The sequence below is a fragment of the Perca flavescens genome, chromosome 6 (assembly GCF_004354835.1).
Source record: "Perca flavescens isolate YP-PL-M2 chromosome 6, PFLA_1.0, whole genome shotgun sequence".
In the NCBI taxonomy this organism is placed as follows: domain Eukaryota; kingdom Metazoa; phylum Chordata; class Actinopteri; order Perciformes; family Percidae; genus Perca; species Perca flavescens.
Window position 1 is genome coordinate 12050063 of NC_041336.1, and position 19892 is coordinate 12069954.

At 39.9% G+C, this 19892-nt stretch overlaps 1 protein-coding gene and 1 long non-coding RNA gene across 2 annotated transcripts in view; one reads left to right on the forward strand and one right to left on the reverse strand.

Moving 5' to 3' along the window:
• Positions 1–387: 387 nt before the first annotated feature.
• pear1 (platelet endothelial aggregation receptor 1) overlaps positions 388–19892 on the reverse strand; it is a 49683-nt gene continuing 30178 nt past the window's right edge. The window contains exons 7-23 of the mRNA XM_028579754.1: positions 16613–16715; positions 16097–16233; positions 14930–15142; positions 13470–13644; positions 13137–13257; positions 12816–12979; positions 11602–11704; positions 9520–9672; positions 9288–9419; positions 9002–9133; positions 7888–8010; positions 6735–6953; positions 5505–5614; positions 5109–5235; positions 4312–4374; positions 3792–3986; positions 388–1862 (exon numbers count right to left, since the gene is read on the reverse strand). Of these exons, the coding sequence (XP_028435555.1) occupies positions 1723–1862; positions 3792–3986; positions 4312–4374; positions 5109–5235; positions 5505–5614; positions 6735–6953; positions 7888–8010; positions 9002–9133; positions 9288–9419; positions 9520–9672; positions 11602–11704; positions 12816–12979; positions 13137–13257; positions 13470–13644; positions 14930–15142; positions 16097–16233; positions 16613–16715 (2410 nt within the window). The 3' untranslated portion in view covers positions 388–1722. The remainder of the gene's footprint in view (positions 1863–3791; positions 3987–4311; positions 4375–5108; positions 5236–5504; positions 5615–6734; positions 6954–7887; positions 8011–9001; positions 9134–9287; positions 9420–9519; positions 9673–11601; positions 11705–12815; positions 12980–13136; positions 13258–13469; positions 13645–14929; positions 15143–16096; positions 16234–16612; positions 16716–19892) is intronic.
• Positions 14097–18890, forward strand: LOC114556721 (uncharacterized). The gene is made up of 3 exons (XR_003692739.1): positions 14097–14265; positions 14417–14573; positions 18853–18890. It is a non-coding gene; the product is annotated as an uncharacterized LOC114556721 (long non-coding RNA).

Genomic DNA, 19892 nt, shown 5'->3' on the forward strand with positions numbered 1-19892 from the left:
GCCAAAGTTGTAATTAGCCTGAAGTAGGATATGTGTCTATCATAATGATGCTGTTATAACATTATAGAAAAGCCATTCAGTCAATGTAATGAATGTTTGTTTTTGTTTCTTTGCTTTTCTAAAATAATGCTGAGTAAAAAAAATGTTTTCACAGTGACGTTGTAGATATTTCCTTGATGTAGAACATTGTCATTCAAAAGTGCAGCCAATTTTATTTACATTATTTACATGTTTCTGTGGTTACATTCAAAAATATATGTCCATATGTGTATATATATATATATATATATATATATATAAAAAAAAGAAAAAAGCTGAAGCTCTACCCAAAACTATAGCATTTAAAGCTCACTGTACATTCTTTTGGTACACAGGGTTTCTATTATCTGATTGACTGAACAATTAACTTTATTTGATACAAAACAAAACACTTTATAGCATTTCTAAAATGATTTAGAGGCAACACAAGACTTAGGTTGACAAAAAAAAATACAAAACCATTTATACTTATTTTGTGGAATTTTGGGTGAACCGGCCCTTTAAATACCATTTACAACGACAAAAGATGCCGTAAGCCACTGTATTGACATTCATAATGCTGCTTTGATTTGGCTTGGAATTCCCCATTTGATGATGGTTTATTATTCACAACATTTATTTGTTATTTTATTGTTTGTGCTTATGAGCTTTAGTATCCATTGAGCATACGTGTGCGATCTTTGGTCACAAACCCCTTAAAACATCTTAACGTAGGGCTGGTCTTCTACATTACTGTGGATCTAACAATATATTCATTTCTATATTTACAAAGTTTTCATCTGACAGCAGCAATAAGTGAGCCACATTTGTTTAAACAAACAGGGCACACGTGTGTCAACTGCTGGAGAAGAAAATGCTGTTCATCTCAGAAATCTTTGGTACTCTGATGAAACAACCTGACTTCTCCAGATTCCTGAAACCTGAATATCGGCAATACAATTTTTTTTGTATTAATGTGTCTCAGACCAAAGCCTGGCAGGATTTTTTTGCCTAACAAAACAAACTTGTATGTATCAGAGGACATCTTTATATGACTTTTGTCTCTTTCCTTTTTTGAGGTCGACAAGGTATTTCGATGAGCAAATCAAAAAGAGCTCAAGCTGTGATGAGTTCATCCAAAACTGCCTGTTAAAAAAAAGTTTAGATTTAAAATGTTGACATCTTCAATGTGTTCATTAGATGTTTTTGATGATGAAGACAGAAAAAAAAAATTCTGATTTTTTTTAAAAAAGAAAAAGAAAAAAGGGGGCCTTTTGAACATGAAAATGTCTGGAAAACTTTAATTACAGCCCGTATTTTAGATGAGTTCAAAGACCTAAACATTCCCAAGTTTCTGCTTTTAACTGTGAAGTCTTCTGGCTTATTTTTCCCATGGGAGGTGAATGCAGCTGAAGCCCCGCTGGCGTTGCCACAGTCCAACCTTCCTCCCCGCAGCCTGCTGGCTCCCCAGTCTGGATGACAAGTCTGTCACGGTGAAGCGAGTACCACTTAAGCCCACAGAGGGGCGGTGTTGAATTGGCAGGAGGGCATCCAGTAAACAATAGTTCCTTCGTGGGACTAGGTGCCGGTCTGCAGCTCTGATTATCAAAGAAGAGCGTACAGGTTTGCTCGGTCTTTGCGAGCACGGGCCTGAAATCATCCCCAGAGTGAGGAGGAGGGAAGCTTGCTCTGCTGCTGTGACTGTCACTGAGGTGCTCTCCTGGGGGAGGGGGGGCGGCGGACAGGCGGCAGGTCGTAGTGTCCCGGGATGTGGCTGTTCACGGGGAGGTCGTAGTGGCTCTGGGGGTCCTCATGTGGAGCGTGACCGAGGGAACTCTGACGTTCTGGGGGGAAAAGATGAACACATTGAGATAAACAGACACATTTTGGTTTTCCTGCGGAAATAATAAACGGCGAAGGAGTGACCGACAAGACGAACGCAATATGTAAACATTGTAAGAAAAAAATGCCGTACGGGTGCAGTAGTTAGTAGAGAGCTGTGGTGGTGCTGTAAGTGTTTTTGCATAGTGCTCGTGTTAGCCGCGGTATACGGCATTTTTTTCTTACAATGTTTACATATTGTGTTCGTCTTGTCTGTCACTCTTTCGCCGTTTCTTATTTCCGAAGGAAAAACAAAATGTTGCCACACAAATGATTTAAAAGTGGCAGGGGGATCTTCAATAGTTATTTCACGCTCCAATCACGCTGACATCATCCCTACTAATTAATTTCAATCCAAATTGAAATATTGTCATTTAAGTTTCTCTTAACTTTCCTGGTATTGTGTTTTATTTGGGCGTGGTTATGCTCAGATATTTATTACGAATTTTCCGTAATAAATTCCGCGAACCAATCACAGAAAAATGTACGAGTCACGTCACAAAACCACTGCTCCCGCTTAATCGGTCTCTTTCTGAGTCAACTCCTCTCTCTTCAATATCAAGCCTTTCGTATATTGCCTAGCTATCTATCTAGCTTTCTATTTCTTTGCGCCATTGTGCTTGTGTGTGTGCCGTCCCTGGGTGCACATCCACCGGTTGTCCAAATCATAAAAGCTCTCTAACAAAGGGTTTATTGTAGGAGGATTGTACTAGCTAATTGTATTATGTAGTAAAAGTAGTACAACATGTGGGCGTTGAAGAAAAAAATCAAAGTATGTTTTTAACTTTGTTCTGCTTAAAGCAAATATCCTTTTTCCTTTTATAAAAACAAGAATGAATTGTCTGCTTAACACACAGATGGTACAAAACACTGAAACATGTATACATTACTGTACATTAAACTTAATGATTATATAAATAAAACCTATCCTTACAAAAATCCTTAAATCTGCTACATTATAGTGTGTTAGAGTTTATTACTACACAGACTTTGTACCCTTTATTCATTGACAGGCAAAGCTGTTGTAAAATATCTTTTTCTATCATTAACCATAGTCTTCTGCTTCTAATAGAGCGAGAGGAAATAACAGTTATTTATGGAGGAAAGTGCTATTTTTCTCAATTTTCCTCACTCAAATTGCTCCAGACTACGGGTGTTAATCTATTTCAGTAGAGGAAAACAGATTGATATTGAGGCTTTGCCTCCTAATCTACGACAACACAACATCATCATTGATTAGTCAGACTTTATGTTGATGTATGACTGGTGTCTACAATAAAATGCAGAACTAATAAAAGGACATCCTCTCTCCCACTCTTCCTCTCTTTCTGGTTGTTCAATTATCATGCTCTGCCTTCAGGAAGCCCCATCCTCCATCTGCAGAGCACAAGTCCTGTTCTAATGTTTGACTGATCGGGACCCTAAAACAAACAATAATAGTTTTCATCATTATTTTAAGTCTGAAAATGGGTTGACAAATGTGTGCACAGGCTTGATTTTGATTAAAGGAGGATGGATGGATGATGAATTCTTTTATTGAAGTTAAGCTGTCCAAAAGAATTGCACTAATTGACCTGACAGGGATTAGAGCTGAAACAATTAGTCTATTGGTCGATTAGTCAATTGATTAGTTAGTTTCAGTTACAAGTTACACTGTTTGAAAAGCAAAATGTCTTAAAATAATAATTAAGATCACTAAAAACATAAGTATCAACCAACTGTTTTGTGAAAAAGTTGCCTTGCCTTGAAGTTGATTAGGCAATGGTTATGGTTATGGTTAAGGTTAAGGTTAGGTGCCTTGAAGTCAACGGTCGCAGCGCTGCCTGGAAGGAGACGTTGGGGCCTTAAAACACCATCAAGCAAAATTGTTGAAGGAGGTCTAAAGTGCTCACCTCTGCGTAAGGTGGCGGTGTTGAACGGCGGCGGGCTGATCTCAGTGTACGCTCGCTCTCTGGGCACGGCTGACTTCATCTCCATGTAGCTGCTCTCTGGGGGGCAGAAGGGCAGGCCCGGCAGGTCTTTGATGGTAGCGTAAGGATTCTCGCTGTTCAGAGAGCTGCTGCTCACCGCCACTGCGTCCTTCAGCTCTGTCACCACACAGGACGCAAAGAGAGGGAAGTTCAAACACATCCGAAGTACATGTGGGGAGTCAGAAACATGTGGCACAACAGCAGGAGGTCAGCGAGTCTTTTGTCCATACACTATACTCTGTGGGTGCACAACGAAGAACAAAATTGCTCAAAATCATACTTTGAAACATTTGTGTGGCTAATTTTCATGCAATCTCTGCATTATTGCACCTATAGGTTTAGCTACAGTAGCATCCTCTTGCTGCTGTAGTTTTGGCATTCCTATTTCTCTCGCGAAGGTAATAGAAGAGAGAAAAAGGCTGAAAATAGGGTGATGAACTACCTTTGTTGTAATATTTTCCGAGGCTGGCACTGTAGCTGTAGCTCCGATCGATTCCAAAAGCTCCTGTAGACAATAAAAGACAAATCTGGCATCTTCATATTCATTTAAGGCAAACTAATCAAAAGCAGATAATCCGCTTTGGAAACCTGCAAAATCAATACCAGGTGAGTGAACGCTGGCAATGCAACTACCACTTTAGTGTCTTTATTGCTTTTATAGTCTTTATTGCTTTTATAGTCTCATATCAAACGTACATTGTTGACTAAAATGATTTTCTGTCCAAAAGGAAATGTTATGGTCAATAAACTCTGGTGTATGAAAGAGAACTTTCTCCTCAGCTGTTCGTGTCTGTCTCTGCCCTGAATTTACACTGCTGTAATTTATAACATCTGTGGTATTAAAGGCTGTTTTCTATACTATAGGTATTTTTTACACTGATAGCTGTTATTTCTGCTGGTGCCCAATGTCTTTAAGAATGTTTATTATATTGTTAAAGACTAACAAATTCAATGTTTTCCCCTGAATGAAGAAGCCTTTGACTACTAATGGACATTAAGCTTTCCACTAACACCCAGAATAAGGAAATACTTTGAATTATGTTGGCAGAAGGTTATAGCAGCAGTAAATTGGAGGTTTTACAGATCATTTCTTATGTAGCTGCAGTCAGGAGGTCAGGAAACCAACTCGTTTAATTTTACTCTAGTGCTGCAGGTCTATCTGCATAAGTGTCTGCTCTAAATGGATTACGTAACTGATCCTGAATGGGAATCACACGGTGGAGAGTCACCCTGACGGACCTGAGTCTTTGCGAGGCCCGTGGTGTTTCCAGTCTGCAGGTAGGGTGGCGTTGCTCTCAACCCCAAACAGGCCTCGTCTCTCCCTCTCCATGTTTTTCACACTGCAGAACAGCTGGTTATTGGTGTTCTGTATGACAGACAGGATAATAAACCAATCGGACGTCATCAATGCAAAGAAAATGTACCGAGTTAAATGTAGGCTTTTGACATAAAAACTAAAGAGTTGTGACTTACTGGGTCAACATTTTATCATTTCGTAGCCCTAAAAACACGACCAGCTGTTGTTGACTGGACGAATTACACATTTCTCGTGGTGCTGCGCTACAGTTGCTATGAGGTCTGAAAACTGCCTAAGGTATCGGATCACTGCGCTGATGTAACAGAGGTGACATTCACCTTGATGGTGCGGTCGTGGTTGTTGGGGAGGTGTGGCAGCGGAGGCCTGTTCTGGCTCAGTGTGTGGTAGCTGGGGTTGGAGTAGTAGTGGTGGTAACTGTGAGGAACATCTGTGGGCCAAAACAAACACATGGACTCACGTCTGCTGCGATTAAATTACCTCAAGGTCAATAAAATGCATCTCGCCACACACAGTGAGATACAACTAAAACCACATTATTACCAAGAACAACTAGAACATGTAAAAAAAATATATACAAACGTATAGGGCCAAAGAGGTCACATGATCCAATATTAGAGTGGAGAGAAGGCTCTATATAGCAGAATCATTTTCTCTTTTACTTCCCCATTAATCATCTCATGAATACTCCGATTTATCTTGTGACCCTTTGCAAGTTTGGTAACCACTTGAATAAACCACCTATCTGTATTATAAAGTAGTTTAAACAAGCTCCACCTCGACCAGCTACAACAGTGAAATGCCACTTACACATCGATGCACCAGCAATAATAACTTTAATTATATCAGTAACAGGGCCCAATTGTCTGCAAAAGAAGTACATTTAGTTGATAATACTGCTGTACTTTTCCTTCAGTAAGATTTAAACACCAGGCTTAGTATTTTTACATTGTTGTGTTGGTACTTTTATTTAAAGTGCTCATATTATGCTCATTTTCAGGTTCATAATTGTATTTAGAGGTTATATCAGAATAGGTTTACATGGTTTAATTTTCAGAAAACACCATGTTTTTGTTGTACTGCACATTGCTGCAGCTCCTCTTTTCACCCTGTGTTGAGCTCTCTGTTTTAGCTACAGAGTGAGGCATGGCACTTCTGTTCCATCTTTGTTCAGAGTCGCACATGCGCAGTAGCTAGGTAAGGACTACTAGCCAGTCAGAAGCAGAGTATGAGGGCGTGCCATGTTAGCAGCTAGGCGAGCATTATAACGTGTGTTACAAAGTGACGCATGTTTGTCTCTGAAGTAAAGGCTGGACTACAATAGAGCTGTTTGGAGCAGTTTGTGAACAGTGTTTTCTGTTGGAGATGGTAAGTCACTTTGGCTGGACTTTGGGCTTTTTCACTTTGTAAACCTAGAACATGCACAAAAAATATATATAACACAATAAAGGAAAGGGAAAAAGCCAAAAAGCATAATATGAGCACTTTAAGTAAAGCATCTCAGTACTTCCTCCACCACTGCACTAATAAGGTATATGACATTGACATACCTGGAACGGCGTATTCAGAGTTGACTGTGCGGCTGGTGGAGAAGGACACGGTCGGCGTGTTGTTCTGTTTGTCCTTCTGCCTGCGGCGGTAGAGCAGCAGCAGAGCCAGCAGCAAGACCACCAGGATGACGAGCACGACGATGCCGCCAATGGCTCCCCACGACTCCCTCTCACCAGGAGGAAGGGGGACCATAACGCTCCCCGACCGCTCAGACAAGTCTGTCAAACAGGAGGTGGAAAGAGAAATCCAGAACAGCAACCAAAGCAACTTTCATTAACTTTCAACCTCTGAGATGGAAAGAGGACAGCCATAGAAGCCACTGACTTTACACATGGAATATTACGTTTCTATCCAATACTTTTTAAAAAGGTCCCATGGCATGAAAATTTCACTTTATGAAGTTTTTTAACATTAATATGCGTTTCCCCAGCCTGCCTATGGTCCCCCAGTGGCTAGAAATGGCGATAGGTGTAAACCGAGCCCTGGGTATTCTGCTCTGCCTTTGAGAAAATGAAAGCTCAGATGGGCCGATCTGGACTCTTGCTCCTTATGAGGTCATAAGGCGGAAGGTTACCTCCCCTTTCTCTGCTTTGCCCGCCCAGAGAATTTGGCCCACCCATGAGAGAGAGTCATCATGGCTTTCAAACGAGCAAAGTGGCAGTTGGTCAAGGCCACACCCCCACCCTCCACCTTGCCCCCCCCCCTTCTCCTCCTCCCTCAATAGCTACAGACACATAAATGGCACATACTAATGAAAGCTCATTGTGGGACTGGCTCTAGTGGCTGTAATTCTGCACCAAGGCTGAATTTCGGGAAAGAGACTTCAGATACAGTATTAGGGGACCACTAAGGTCTATATAAAAGAGACTTCAGATACAGTATTAGGGGACCACTAAGGTCTATATAAAAGAGACTTCAGATACAGTATTAGGGGACCACTAAGGTCTATATAAAAGAGACTTCAGATACAGTATTAGGGGACCACTAAGGTCTATATAAAAGAGACTTCAGATACAGTATTAGGGGACCACTAAGGTCTATATAAAAGCATCCAAAGAGCACCATGTCATGGGACCTTTAAGAAAAAGATAATATATTTATTTTTTTCTTAAAGGTCCAATGACATGGTGCTCTTGTATCTTGTATCTATACCTTGTTTACAGTCTTCTGCTTCACTTTCACACACACAGTCTCCAGTGTATCGGTCACAGATGAGGTTGGTCGGACAGGAGCAGGTCTGAGTGCAGAACGGACCAAAACGGCCCGGACTGCAGGCTGGAAAACACATGGTACATGTCACGTCCACACATTAGATATGTGTAACAAGTATTTACCTATGATGCAAAGATAATAATCCTCCACGTGTTTGGTCATATTTCACCTAGTCTATATCCTTGACATTCCACTTCCGGGATTGCTCCATTGCCGCCAGAAAATCTGCCGGATTTCACTCATTTAGGCCGGATATCCGTTGCCTTGGGCTACCTTTGTGTCGGCATTTTAAACCCCAGTTGATTTCTGAGGACTATGGTTAACCTTTTCTCAGATCTCTGCAGGGTCAATCCAGATAGCTAGCTAGACTATCTGTCCAATCAGAGTTTTCTGTTGCAAGACTAAAAAAAATGTTTAAATGTACACGTTCCACCAAAACAAGTTCCTTCCGAGCCTATTTTGCAGGGGCACCGTGGCTTTTCTCTGGTGCTTAGCACCGCCAGAGACGATTGTGATTGATTTAAAGAAATGCCAATAAACCAGAGCACGTTTTCCTTTTTTGGAAGTAGGTGTAATTCTTCGTACAATTAGAACTTGTTTCTTAATTTTTTATTCCAGTTCATCTGTGTTTTTCTTAGTCATATAGCATAGTAACCTGAATATCTTTAGGGTTTGGACTGTTGGTCGAATATAACAAGCAATAGGTGGGAAAATATGACGGGAACTTTACTCTTGTCTAACATTTTACAGATTCAATGCTTAATTGAGAAAATAATCAGCAGATTTATCGATGATGAATAACAATTGCGGTTGACTATACATATTTTAAGCAAAACAATAACACTTAACAGGGCATGTACCACAACTATATATTTTGGTGACAACAGATGCTTTTGCAGCCATAATACCAGTAAGTTAATAACTCTGAAGGCCCCTCTTGGATGTGATGTTGTGATTGATGCAGCAATCAGCTGTATTCCTCTCTCAGCAGTCATATTTCATGTTAATCTTTTCATGTTTGACTTTTCTAGTTGCTATATGATGTTGCACTCACGTATGGAGCAGTCGGTAGCAGTCCAGCCAGGCAAACATTCACAGTGACCGTCCCGGTGGTCGCATGTGGAGTTGTTGGCACAGTTAACACACACTTCAGAGCACTGTTTGCCGTAGTAGCCAGCTTGACAAACTGTAAAACACACAATTTCATATATAACATTACCTGTGCTAGATTATATTGATATGAATGTAGGAGATTTCTGTAACATCTATGCCATGTGCTTATGTATTAAATGAGTTTGGATGATTTGCACGTGTGGATGATTATTGGTGTCAATGCAAACCTTGATCACAGTTGGGTCCAGTGTATCCAGGTATGCAATCACACTCTCCTGTCACATGGTGGCAGCGGTACGACTGGCCACAAGATGGGCATGACATTCTGCACCAGTCCCCATACATACCAGCTCTGCATTCTGGGAGACAGAGTGAGCCAAGCCAGATGTTACACAGTCAATCCAGTACACTTCTGGTATTGATCTGATCTGATTTTTGCTGGCAGACAACAACACTCACTGTTCTGACAGGTGTCTCCCCAGTAGCCTGGGCGACACACACACGCTCCAGTTTCCCTCAAGCACGTGTCACTGTTGGGGCAATGCTTGAAACAGGACTGGTTACAGTGGCGCCCCCACAGGCCCTTTGAACATGGCTCGTTACAGCGAGAACCTTGAGGGAAAAAAAATGGAGAGCGGATGAAAGAAGCAGTGCAAGCCCACTCTTACTGTGTTATAAGAAGTATTCCTATCCGAGTAAAATTGGCAATACCTCGATGGAGATATACTCCATCCAAGTCAAAGTCCTGCATTCAAAAATGTACCTTTGTAGAAATAAGCACATATAACAAGTACAATATATTCAACTATCAAATGGAAAAGTATTCAAGAAGAGTTTAAAGAATTGATGCAATAATCTGTAAGTGCATGTTTCAGTCCATTAATTACACATTGTGTATACTTCATACTGCTGACTGATGTATAGCGTAGCATAAGTTTGATTTCCTCCATCCACAAAGACACTGGTTTACATTCATTTTAGAACTGTAGGAAAAGTCTGAAAAGGTTGTCATATTTGTTTTTCTATTATAATCAGAAGGAATACGACGTTACAGTTTTAAAAAGGTACTTGTACTTAACTTGGGTAATTTTATTTTATGCTACTCTATAATACTAGTACTTTACAAAATATGATGCATTGTTATAAAGTAAAATATCTAGGTAGATCTAAGTAGTTAAAATTAACGCCACCATAACAAACCATAACAGTAAGATTATACTTTAATGCATCAGTATTAATAACACAATAATACAATATATAAAAATACAACACTTGGGGGTAATTCTTTTCTGGATAATGAGTACTATTGATACTTTAAGTACTTTAAGCTGATCGTACTTCTGTACCTTAACTTAAGTGAGATTTTGGATGCAGGACTTTAACTTAGGTAAAGGAGCTGAATACTAGCCTGGCTCCGCCCTCCTACGTACTTCCGCTCAATTTTCATTTTCCTTCATATGGATATATTCAAAGAATTTCTAATAAGTCTCTCGATACTTCCAGCTGCTGACCTGGTTGCAGATACCACTTTAGTACCATATAGGGGGCGCTCACAGGCCAGTGCAGAATTAATGGGACTCTATGGAGCTCATTTATATATATATATATATATATATATATATATATATATATATATATATATATCTTTAACCTTTTCTCAGGATATAATTGGCATATTCTTGGGTTTTCTCCGGCCAAATCTTTGCCGGTCCAATCAGTGAACAGAGGGAGTGGCTGAGAACGATGACGCGCTTGTTTGAGTTGTAGTTCCGTAATGGCGGTGGAGAAAGATGCGAGCGAAGCCGTTCTGTCCGTTGTGGCAACGCTGCCAAATATCCAGAAGTTAAAGCCCGAGCAAGAACAATATTTGCTGAGTTTTGATGATGGCCATGATGTTGTGGCCCTCCTCCCCACGGGGTTCGGGAAAAGTTTGATTTTCCAGCTCGTTAGTGGTGAAGGAGTTAGCTAAGGCCAACGCTAGTGATGCTAAGCCAATGTCACGACCAAACGTTAGCGATTGGTTATGGCAGATCCAGAGTGTTTCTGGGCAGAATTAATAATTTTAAATTTCAACAGAGTACCCACCTTCAAGGAAGTTAACACTTGTCAATGGAGAGTGGCCAGACTCTCTGTACAAATGAAATGTACGAGAGTCTGGTAGGACCAGGCTATCTGAATACTTCCTCCAACACTAAATGTGATAATAATATTAATATGAAAAAAAAAAAGAACATAAAAATAAACAAGCTGTTTCTTTGTGATGTTTTACCTATACTATACAGGTTTTAAAATGAAAACGAAAAAGCTGCAGGGAGATCGGAAAACTGTTAGTATGACAAATGGTATTAGTAATGTAAAGTATGGGTGATTTAAATTAATGGGCAAAAATGCATAGCATCCCTGGTGGTCCTTAAGTTCAGAGAACAGCATAATCAGAATCAGAGTGAGACAAAGTGTGGCTCATTTAGGTCTGTTGGACCAGACTTATCTGTGGTACCAAAGCCAAGCTGGCAGCTAAACCAAGAGGACGTCATCACTTACCCGACCAGCCTGGCAGACAGTGGCATTTCCCGGTGGTAGCTTGGCAGCCGTCATCATGAACACAATCACACCTCTTCAGGCAGCCTGGCCCAAACGTGCCCATCTGCACATGTGAGCAAATGCCAACGGGCAAAGAATTGTCAGGGGAATCTCTTCAACGTTAGGCCAGCTCAGTCAGAGTCAGACAAAATACTACACTGGCAATGTGTTGTTGTATAGACAGCCTGGTGGGTTGGCATGGCAGAGACAGGAGGCGCACAAATCCAAAACACAGATTAAAGCATACAGAGGGTGAGGTAAGGGATGAAAAGCTGGACAACGTTTCTACAGACAGTCCAATCAGAACTGACATGTTCTGTACAGTTTAATTATCACCCTTATGATTTGTGTATCAGTCTTATCAAAGATAGCGGTTCATTTGTCTACTCAGCTTGACATAGAATAAACATATAGTGCATTTGTCTTATCTTCTACAGTTAGTTAGTTAGTTAGTTAGTTAGTATTATTTTACAAAGTGGCATGTGTTTTCATGCAATGCTGTGGCTTGAGTCCAGAACATTTTCTGTTGCTTTGGGAGACCAACAGAGAAGAAGGGTTCACACGTTAAAACTGATCTTTTCATTAAAACATGACACCCAAATTTTTACTTTGCACCTCCATTTATTTCATATTTTTTCAACTTTTATTTTATTCTATTTCAGTTAATGTATGTTATTTTAGTATGTATGTAAAGTATATTTATTTTTTTCCTGTGTATAGCGATTGTCTATCTTATTTTAGCTACTTTTTATTTGCCCATTGTTGACTGAAAGAAGTCTTTATCACCTAAGATCTTACTGTACTACATTAAATAATTATTTAGATAATTTTCTGTATTAGTGGCTGTTTGCATAATTCAAAGATGTCTGGCTAGAGGCTAGAGTTTACCTACTTTTTCATTTAACGAAGTGGTGGTATAATCTACTCCCTGTGCAGAATGATGTGTGTACAATTAGTAGGTTTGTGGAAATATATATGTTTTGTATTTGTATTCAAGGTTACTTTTATTGTCTCCTAAAAGAGAATGCTGTCGTGGATTAAAGAAATGGCTACATAAAAACAAGTCATAAAAAGACACTTTTTTTGTCTGGTTTCAGATTATCTGATACCCACCTCAGTACCACTTCATTAACAAAAGTAGGTCAAGCTATAAAGCCTCATATCCAGGCATTTACCTGACACGGTTGGTCACAGTGCGCCCCCTGCCAGCCGGCTGTGCAGGTGCAGGATCCATCTGCAGGATTACATTTTGCCCCGTTGGCGCAGTGGCAGGTGGCGTTGCATCCTGGGCCCCAGGTTCCCTCAGAGCAGGGGGTGGAACAGTCCGGCCCACGCCAGCCTGCAGACACACAAAGGACCGACAGCCATGTTTCACAGAACGTTATTTCACCATTTTTGCTCCAGTCATGCATTCATGGGTCTGTCAATAGGTCAAGCATCGACTGTCAGGCAATCGAACATTTCACAATCATATTTCTGTGTGAATATTTTTTTACCCTCCTTGCAGAAGCAAGTCCCGTCAATTGGTGAGCAGTCGATAAAGTTTTCACAGGAGCACTCCAGAGAGCAGTTCTTGCCATAGGTGCCACTTTTACATTGACTCTCACAGTGAACCCCCTGCAATAATAAATAATATTAACTTTAATAATAAACCTAGATGGCAGATGACAGGTGACATAAACATACAATAACAATAGGTGATTAGATGTGAGAGCTACCAGTATAGAAAGTAACTAAACATTAGTAAGAAAATATAAAAGATTCACAAACTTTATTTATTAATTCATCAATTGATTACTAACTTAATCATTCTAAACTGCACCACTCACCGTATACCCAGGGGCACACTGGCATTGTCCGGTGGCGCTATCACACACCCCACCATTCACACACAGACACGGCTCCAGGCAACCATGACCATAGAAACCGTGAGTACAGGTTTCGTTACAAAACAGTCCTGCCCACCCTGGCTGGCACGTACATTCTCCTTTCATTGGGTGGCAGCTGCACAACGAAATAGAAGTAAATATGGTAAAGTTGCTACAAAATACAAAAAAAAAAAAACAGTGAGAAAGTGCTGATTTTGCCAAAAAAAACACTTTCTTCCCTCATTTTTATTATTATTAGGATATGTGATTTACTTCTACCACATAGTTTTGTATTGATACAGTCATTTCTGACCGGCAGGTCTGTTCTGAAATCAGAAATAACCTCATTGGTTGAAAAAACATCTCACCTGCTGGAGCCAGTGAACCTGAAGACAGTTAAGCTAAGCTAATTAGCAAACATGCACACCCACACAGGTGTTTTCAATTATTCTGGTTAATTAGTTGCCCCACAGGAGTGTGTGCGAGATGTCAATCAAGCACAGTCTGCACACGCCCACACAGTCCTGAGGTCTAATCAGGTAACATTTAAACATCTGTGTGGGTTTGACATGGGTGTGTAGGGCCTTTAATGACCACATAATGGGTGGAGCCACTCAGCCTCAGTAAAGCAATGCTAGTGATAACAGTTAGGAGCTATACAGTAAGAGCAAAGCTAGCTACAAAATATTCCTAGCAGCGTCTACTCATCTAATTCTACAAGAAGTAGAGCTAGCTACAATATTATGAAGCCTGACTTGTGAGTGACCAACTTAAAAGAACTACAGCTGACATTAGGTCCTTAGCTAACCTGAACTACATTTAAACAAACTCTTAGCCAATCTAATTGGCTAGCCTTCAATAATACGAAGGAATAAAAATAATTTTGACCAGTTTTTATTTTTTTCCAGGTACCAGGTTGCTAACGTAAGCCCTGTCCAGGAGAAGGAAAACCACTCAAAAACTCGTTATCGTTTTTACGGACCCAGGTGGCAGCAACAAGCTCATCAGGCCCACCAGCATGAGGTGTTGAGGATGTGAAAATATATTGAGACAAACATTGTGAAGGTAAGATTTGCTTTATTAGACGTACTTTAAAGCTATACTTCAAGTGTTCGAGGGGAAAAGTCTTGATGAGGACTGAATTTGTAAAATACCTCGCGTAAACTTTCAAAGCAGCACAAATCTGAAACCATAACGTGTTTCACACGGTGTTACCAACCACAACTGAGGAGTGGATGAGCTAAGGTCTAAATGGGGCTACCAGTGGCTAGCTAACTTATTCAAAATTGTGTCTTTGGCTCTGCTCACTGAGGTTTCGCTCAACCAAAGTTGGGTTATTTCTGCCTCCAGAATAGCACTGCCTCAGAGACATGTTTATTGAGCTTAAAACCCCTCCTCTTCTCCTGACGCCATCCACTCACCTGAGTGTGTGTTTGTCCTGGCAGAGACACGTGCGTTCACAGAGCATCCCGTATTTACCGGGTGCACACATCCTGTCTCTGCAGTGTGGACCATGGAAGCCTGGCTCGCACAGGCAGCCTCCATCGATGTTGTAGCAGCGTGCGCCGTTAGCACAATCGCACACACCTTTACAGTCCTGACCATAAGTGCCTGCAGCACACTCCTCATTACACCTGAGGGCAGTAACAAGTTTAGAAGGTTATACTGATACACAGAAGAGCTGGACAAAATGGAAATGAATGCACAAGTCTGTTGTTGATTTGCACAAGAACAACAACCTAATCTAAACTTCCATTTTGTATTGTGGTTAGCCAGTCATGTTAACCAAGGCTGTATTTGTTGAAGGCTGAAAATGTCATGATCATGCAACAAGGCAGGCCTGCTTAGTTCATTATGGGAATTATTGTAAAGATTTACAAAGAATATGTTTATGGTATTTACTCTCTAACTGGGACATTTTGGGACCTATTGGCAAGGATTTGCTATGGACAAAATACACACGGGGATACACTGCTAAGAGGAAATAACATTTAACCATGTATCCAGCTAATCCTGCTTAAATATAAAAAATAGCTCACGTTACTCTATTGTGTGCATTTAATATTATGTGTTTTTTTTTTTTTTTTTTTTTTTTGCAGGGTGCAAATGTTCCACCAAAACTAGTTCTTTCCAGAGACTATTTTGCACATCCACACTCGCTGCGTATGGAGCTTAGCGCTTCCTAAGATGATTGTGATTGGTTTAAAAAAAAAAAGCAAACCCCTGACCGTTTATGCACCTATCCAGGAATGTTGTGGACTAGCCAGACCTTCCTCCGCAGCGTTGTGGAGATAGGTCTTGCAATGCGAGACTAACCGTTCGTTGACTAGAAATCATGCAATCTGACATCAGTAACTGCACACAGCATGCTCACATTAACCAACCCAGCTGGGCTATGATGCTTTAATACCAAAGGACATCAAGTGTATGAGGAAGACAAAATACAAGCATTCTCTTACAGTCTTAGAAAGTTTTGTGTTTTGGTTCTTCAAGAAAGAAGCTGTCCCTTGGGTTAAATTGACCTATAGGAAGGCCCCATGCACAAGAACAGTCAAAAGCAGCCACATAAAACACTTCCACATACACACCTGTTACCAGTAAAACCTTTAGCACACTGGCACTGTCCAGATTCGGGGTCACATTTGCCCCTGTTGTGGCAGACACACTCTTGAGCACAGTTTTGTCCAAACCTTCCCTCCGAACATCGCTCCGTGCAAAATGCACCCTAATAAATGAATTAAATAAATTTTTATGAGGTAGAAAGAAATGCCAAGATGCACTGTTGCAAAAACTGGAAGGAGAACCAACATAGCCACTTTACAATGTATGCAGTTACTTCGAAAATAATCGTCTAGTTGGCTTTCTGATGGAATCGCAATCATGTCTTTTCTCATGCATGTCTTCCAAAGACAAATAAACTTCCATGAGGACTTAAGTGGAAAACCTTGCATCTGCATGTCTCCAGACAGAGATAACAGGTTGGCTTCTAAATATCTCTAGAAATAACTGGGCTGGTCCTCCAAAGTTTGGAGCCAGCTGGAATATTACACATAAGGCTAATTCACGGATAACATAACAGTGCAAGTTTTAACTTGAAAACCTACCGTCCATCCAGGTGGGCAATCGCAGATCCCTTTGCCTTTACAAATACCACCATTCTGGCAGGAGCATCGTGCCTGGCATTTCCTGTGACACGCCGTCTCGCAGCTGGGGGCAGAGGATGGAGTTGATGCTTAATAACAGCTTAATGAACCACTTTAGTCAAAAACACTCCATGTGTCCTGGGACATTCATGAGGACTTAACTAAATGTTTTGTTCTACAGTAAAAAAACAAAATTGAGGTTTTATTTTATTTTTATTTAATTGGTTATTCAAGCATCTGCTGGTGTACTGTACTTAAAGGGTAACTTCCATTTTTTTTAATTTATTTTTCTTTTCAACCTGGACCCTATTTTCCTGTTTTTGTGTCTAAGTGACTGATGGGAATAACAATCTTTGATATTGGTCCAGTATTAAGCAAGATCACTGCAGTTGGCAACGGCAAAACAAGCTACAATGTAAGTTAATAGGGCAATTGTCCAGCTTGTATTTTCCTTCACAAAAGTGCTCATTTTGCCACTGACAGGCTCAGATTAATATTCTTAAGATTAAAGTGTCTGACAACATTATGGAAAGAATTTCTAAAGAGGTTGACCTTTCTGTTAAAGAGTAAATCCTTTTTTTTTTTTTTTAAACATAAAAACATCTGCAAAATTGCGTTTGTTAAGCCCACCAGCGTCCATGTAAATAAACAGTAATTTTAGCATCACAAAATACACTTCATTCAAAGTCAACAGAAACACAAAAGTATGAAAAGCCGTTTTGGGTTGTCATTCCACTTTTCCAACCATCACAACTTTAGTTTTGATTGAAATAAACACATAGTTTACCGATTTTTACATGTGAAAATATGTTGTCTCTTTACAAGCTAAAAGTATTGCTTTTTTAAATGGAGTCTGGTGGGTTTAGCGCTAGTGACTTCAGAGCTGTTTCTGGTTAAACAAAGGGTTTTAAAGGTTAGAATATTAATCTGAGCCTGTCAGTGGCAAAACAAGCACTTTTGTGAAGGCAAATACAAGCTGGACAAATGCCCCGTTAACTTACATTGTAGCTTGTTTCGCCGCTGCCAACTGCAGCGATCTTGCTTAGTACTCTACCAGTGTCAAAGATTGTTGTTCCAATCAGTCACTTAGACACAAAAACATAGGAAAATAGGGTCCAGGTTGAAAGAAAAGGTAGTTACCCTTTAAGTACAATTTTGAATTTCTTCTACTTTACTTGAGTATTTCCTTTCTCTGCTACTTTATACTTGTACTTGACTACAATTAAAAGTCAAATATTGTACCTGTTACTCTTTTTTTTTTTAACTGATAACTTTAGTCGCTGGTTTCTCATTGATCCCTGCAGGAAATTCACAGTGCATAAAGTAATTAAAATGTGTCCTAACGTTACCTGCTGCAACATTAAATGGATGCAAACATTAATGCATAAATAATTACAATATTAAAATACAATCTTATAATATACATGTTTTCAAATGGGCCATTCTGCATAATGACTGTTTACTTTTCATACTTTATATTTTGATGCTAATACTTTTACTAAGTTACATTTTGAATGCAGGGCTTTTACTTGTAACACAATAAGTAAAATGACTACTCAAGTACCTAAACATTTGAAAATCTTGTTACTCTTAAGTACATAATGACCTTATACACAGCATTTAACAGTTACTGTTAACTCATATTCTCCTTAACTGCTCTGAAGAAAAGTAAAAAAAGCATGAAGCAATAAAAAGAAAACAGTAGCTCTCTGATTACAATAAAAGTTGGCATTTCAACAGCTTTGTGGAAATCAGCAGCAGAGTTGGAACGTGTCTTTGACCAATCAGATTACTTGGCTGAAACTGCCTGTTGTACAATTCAATGTGGGAACATTATATTTTCTTATACACCCTTGATGTGAAATAATATGGACAGACTTCAATTATACACAATTCATTAAGGAGCTTTATCCCATAATTATTGTTGCCAAGCCCCCATTCAGCTCAAAGTGTATTGTGTGTTCACATTGGCAGAATAAAGAGTTTCCACTCGTATTTAGTGGAGAAGAATTTTCATTGCTTACTCATCCTCAGGGGCATCTAAAAACAGGGCGTACAAATGACTCATGGATTATAGTGTAGTACACAGGGTCTTTTTCCATCTTAAAATGAAATTGTGGAAACAAATAAATAACTTGGTAAGAACTGACAAATCTTTTTTTATTTTTTCTAAGAATTTTTTTTGGCATTTTATTTATTAGGACACGAAAGGGGAGAGAGAGGAGGAACGACATGCAGCAAAGGGCCCCAGGTCGGAGTCGAACCTGCAGCTGCTGCGTCGAGGAGTAAACCTCTATATGTGGGCGTGTGCTCTACCAACTGAGCTACCCGGGCGCCCAGAACTGACATATGTCTGACAGTCCTCCTGAGAAAGTTAAGATAATGAAGGCAAGTGTAATAAAGTGTGGTATCAAGTATCTCCTAAATGAAATAGTTAACTGTACATACTCTTAAAATTGATTACACCAAGTACATAGTGTCAATTTTTAGCTATATAGCGTCAGATTGGTTCAGACTTAAATATCTCAGCAACTATTAAATTGATTGCCATGACATTTTGTACAGAAATTCATGGTCCCCAGAGACTTAATCCTACTGACTTTCATCTTGTTTCCACCAACAGCGTGTTAACATATTTTGCTGCTTAGTCATATATCTAAACTACTGGATGGATTGCCATGACGTGGTTCAGACATTCATGTTCCTCTCAGGATGAATTGAAACACCTTTGATCCTCTGATTTTCCATTTCCTTTCAGCCTTACTTTGTGTTTGGTGCTAATTAGCAAATGTTTGCATGTTTACATCCTAACTTTAGGTGAACAGGGTAAACCTTATACCTGCTATACATTAGAACATCAGTTAAATTAGCTGTGTTCAAAACCGTTCCCTATCACGGAAATAGTGCACTATATAATGTGTTCGCCATTTTGTAGTGGTGTTCAAATTCTCCGCGGTAAAGTTCATTCACTATATAGTCTACTATAAAATACCCACAATGCACTGCTAATTTGAGTGTAAATACGATGTACCCTACATTTTACTCCCGTATACCACAATGAAACGCGGCTGTGTTTTCCCGGAGGAGAACAAGAAACCGAAATCGCCGTGAAAACTGAAAAGGAAAAATGGAGCGGACTTTCGTTTCTAAACAGTGGAAATGTAACATGCAACAATATACACAACATTTTACTATCCTCCTGGGTGCTCTTTGTTTCAGGGACGCATTGGAAGTATTTTAG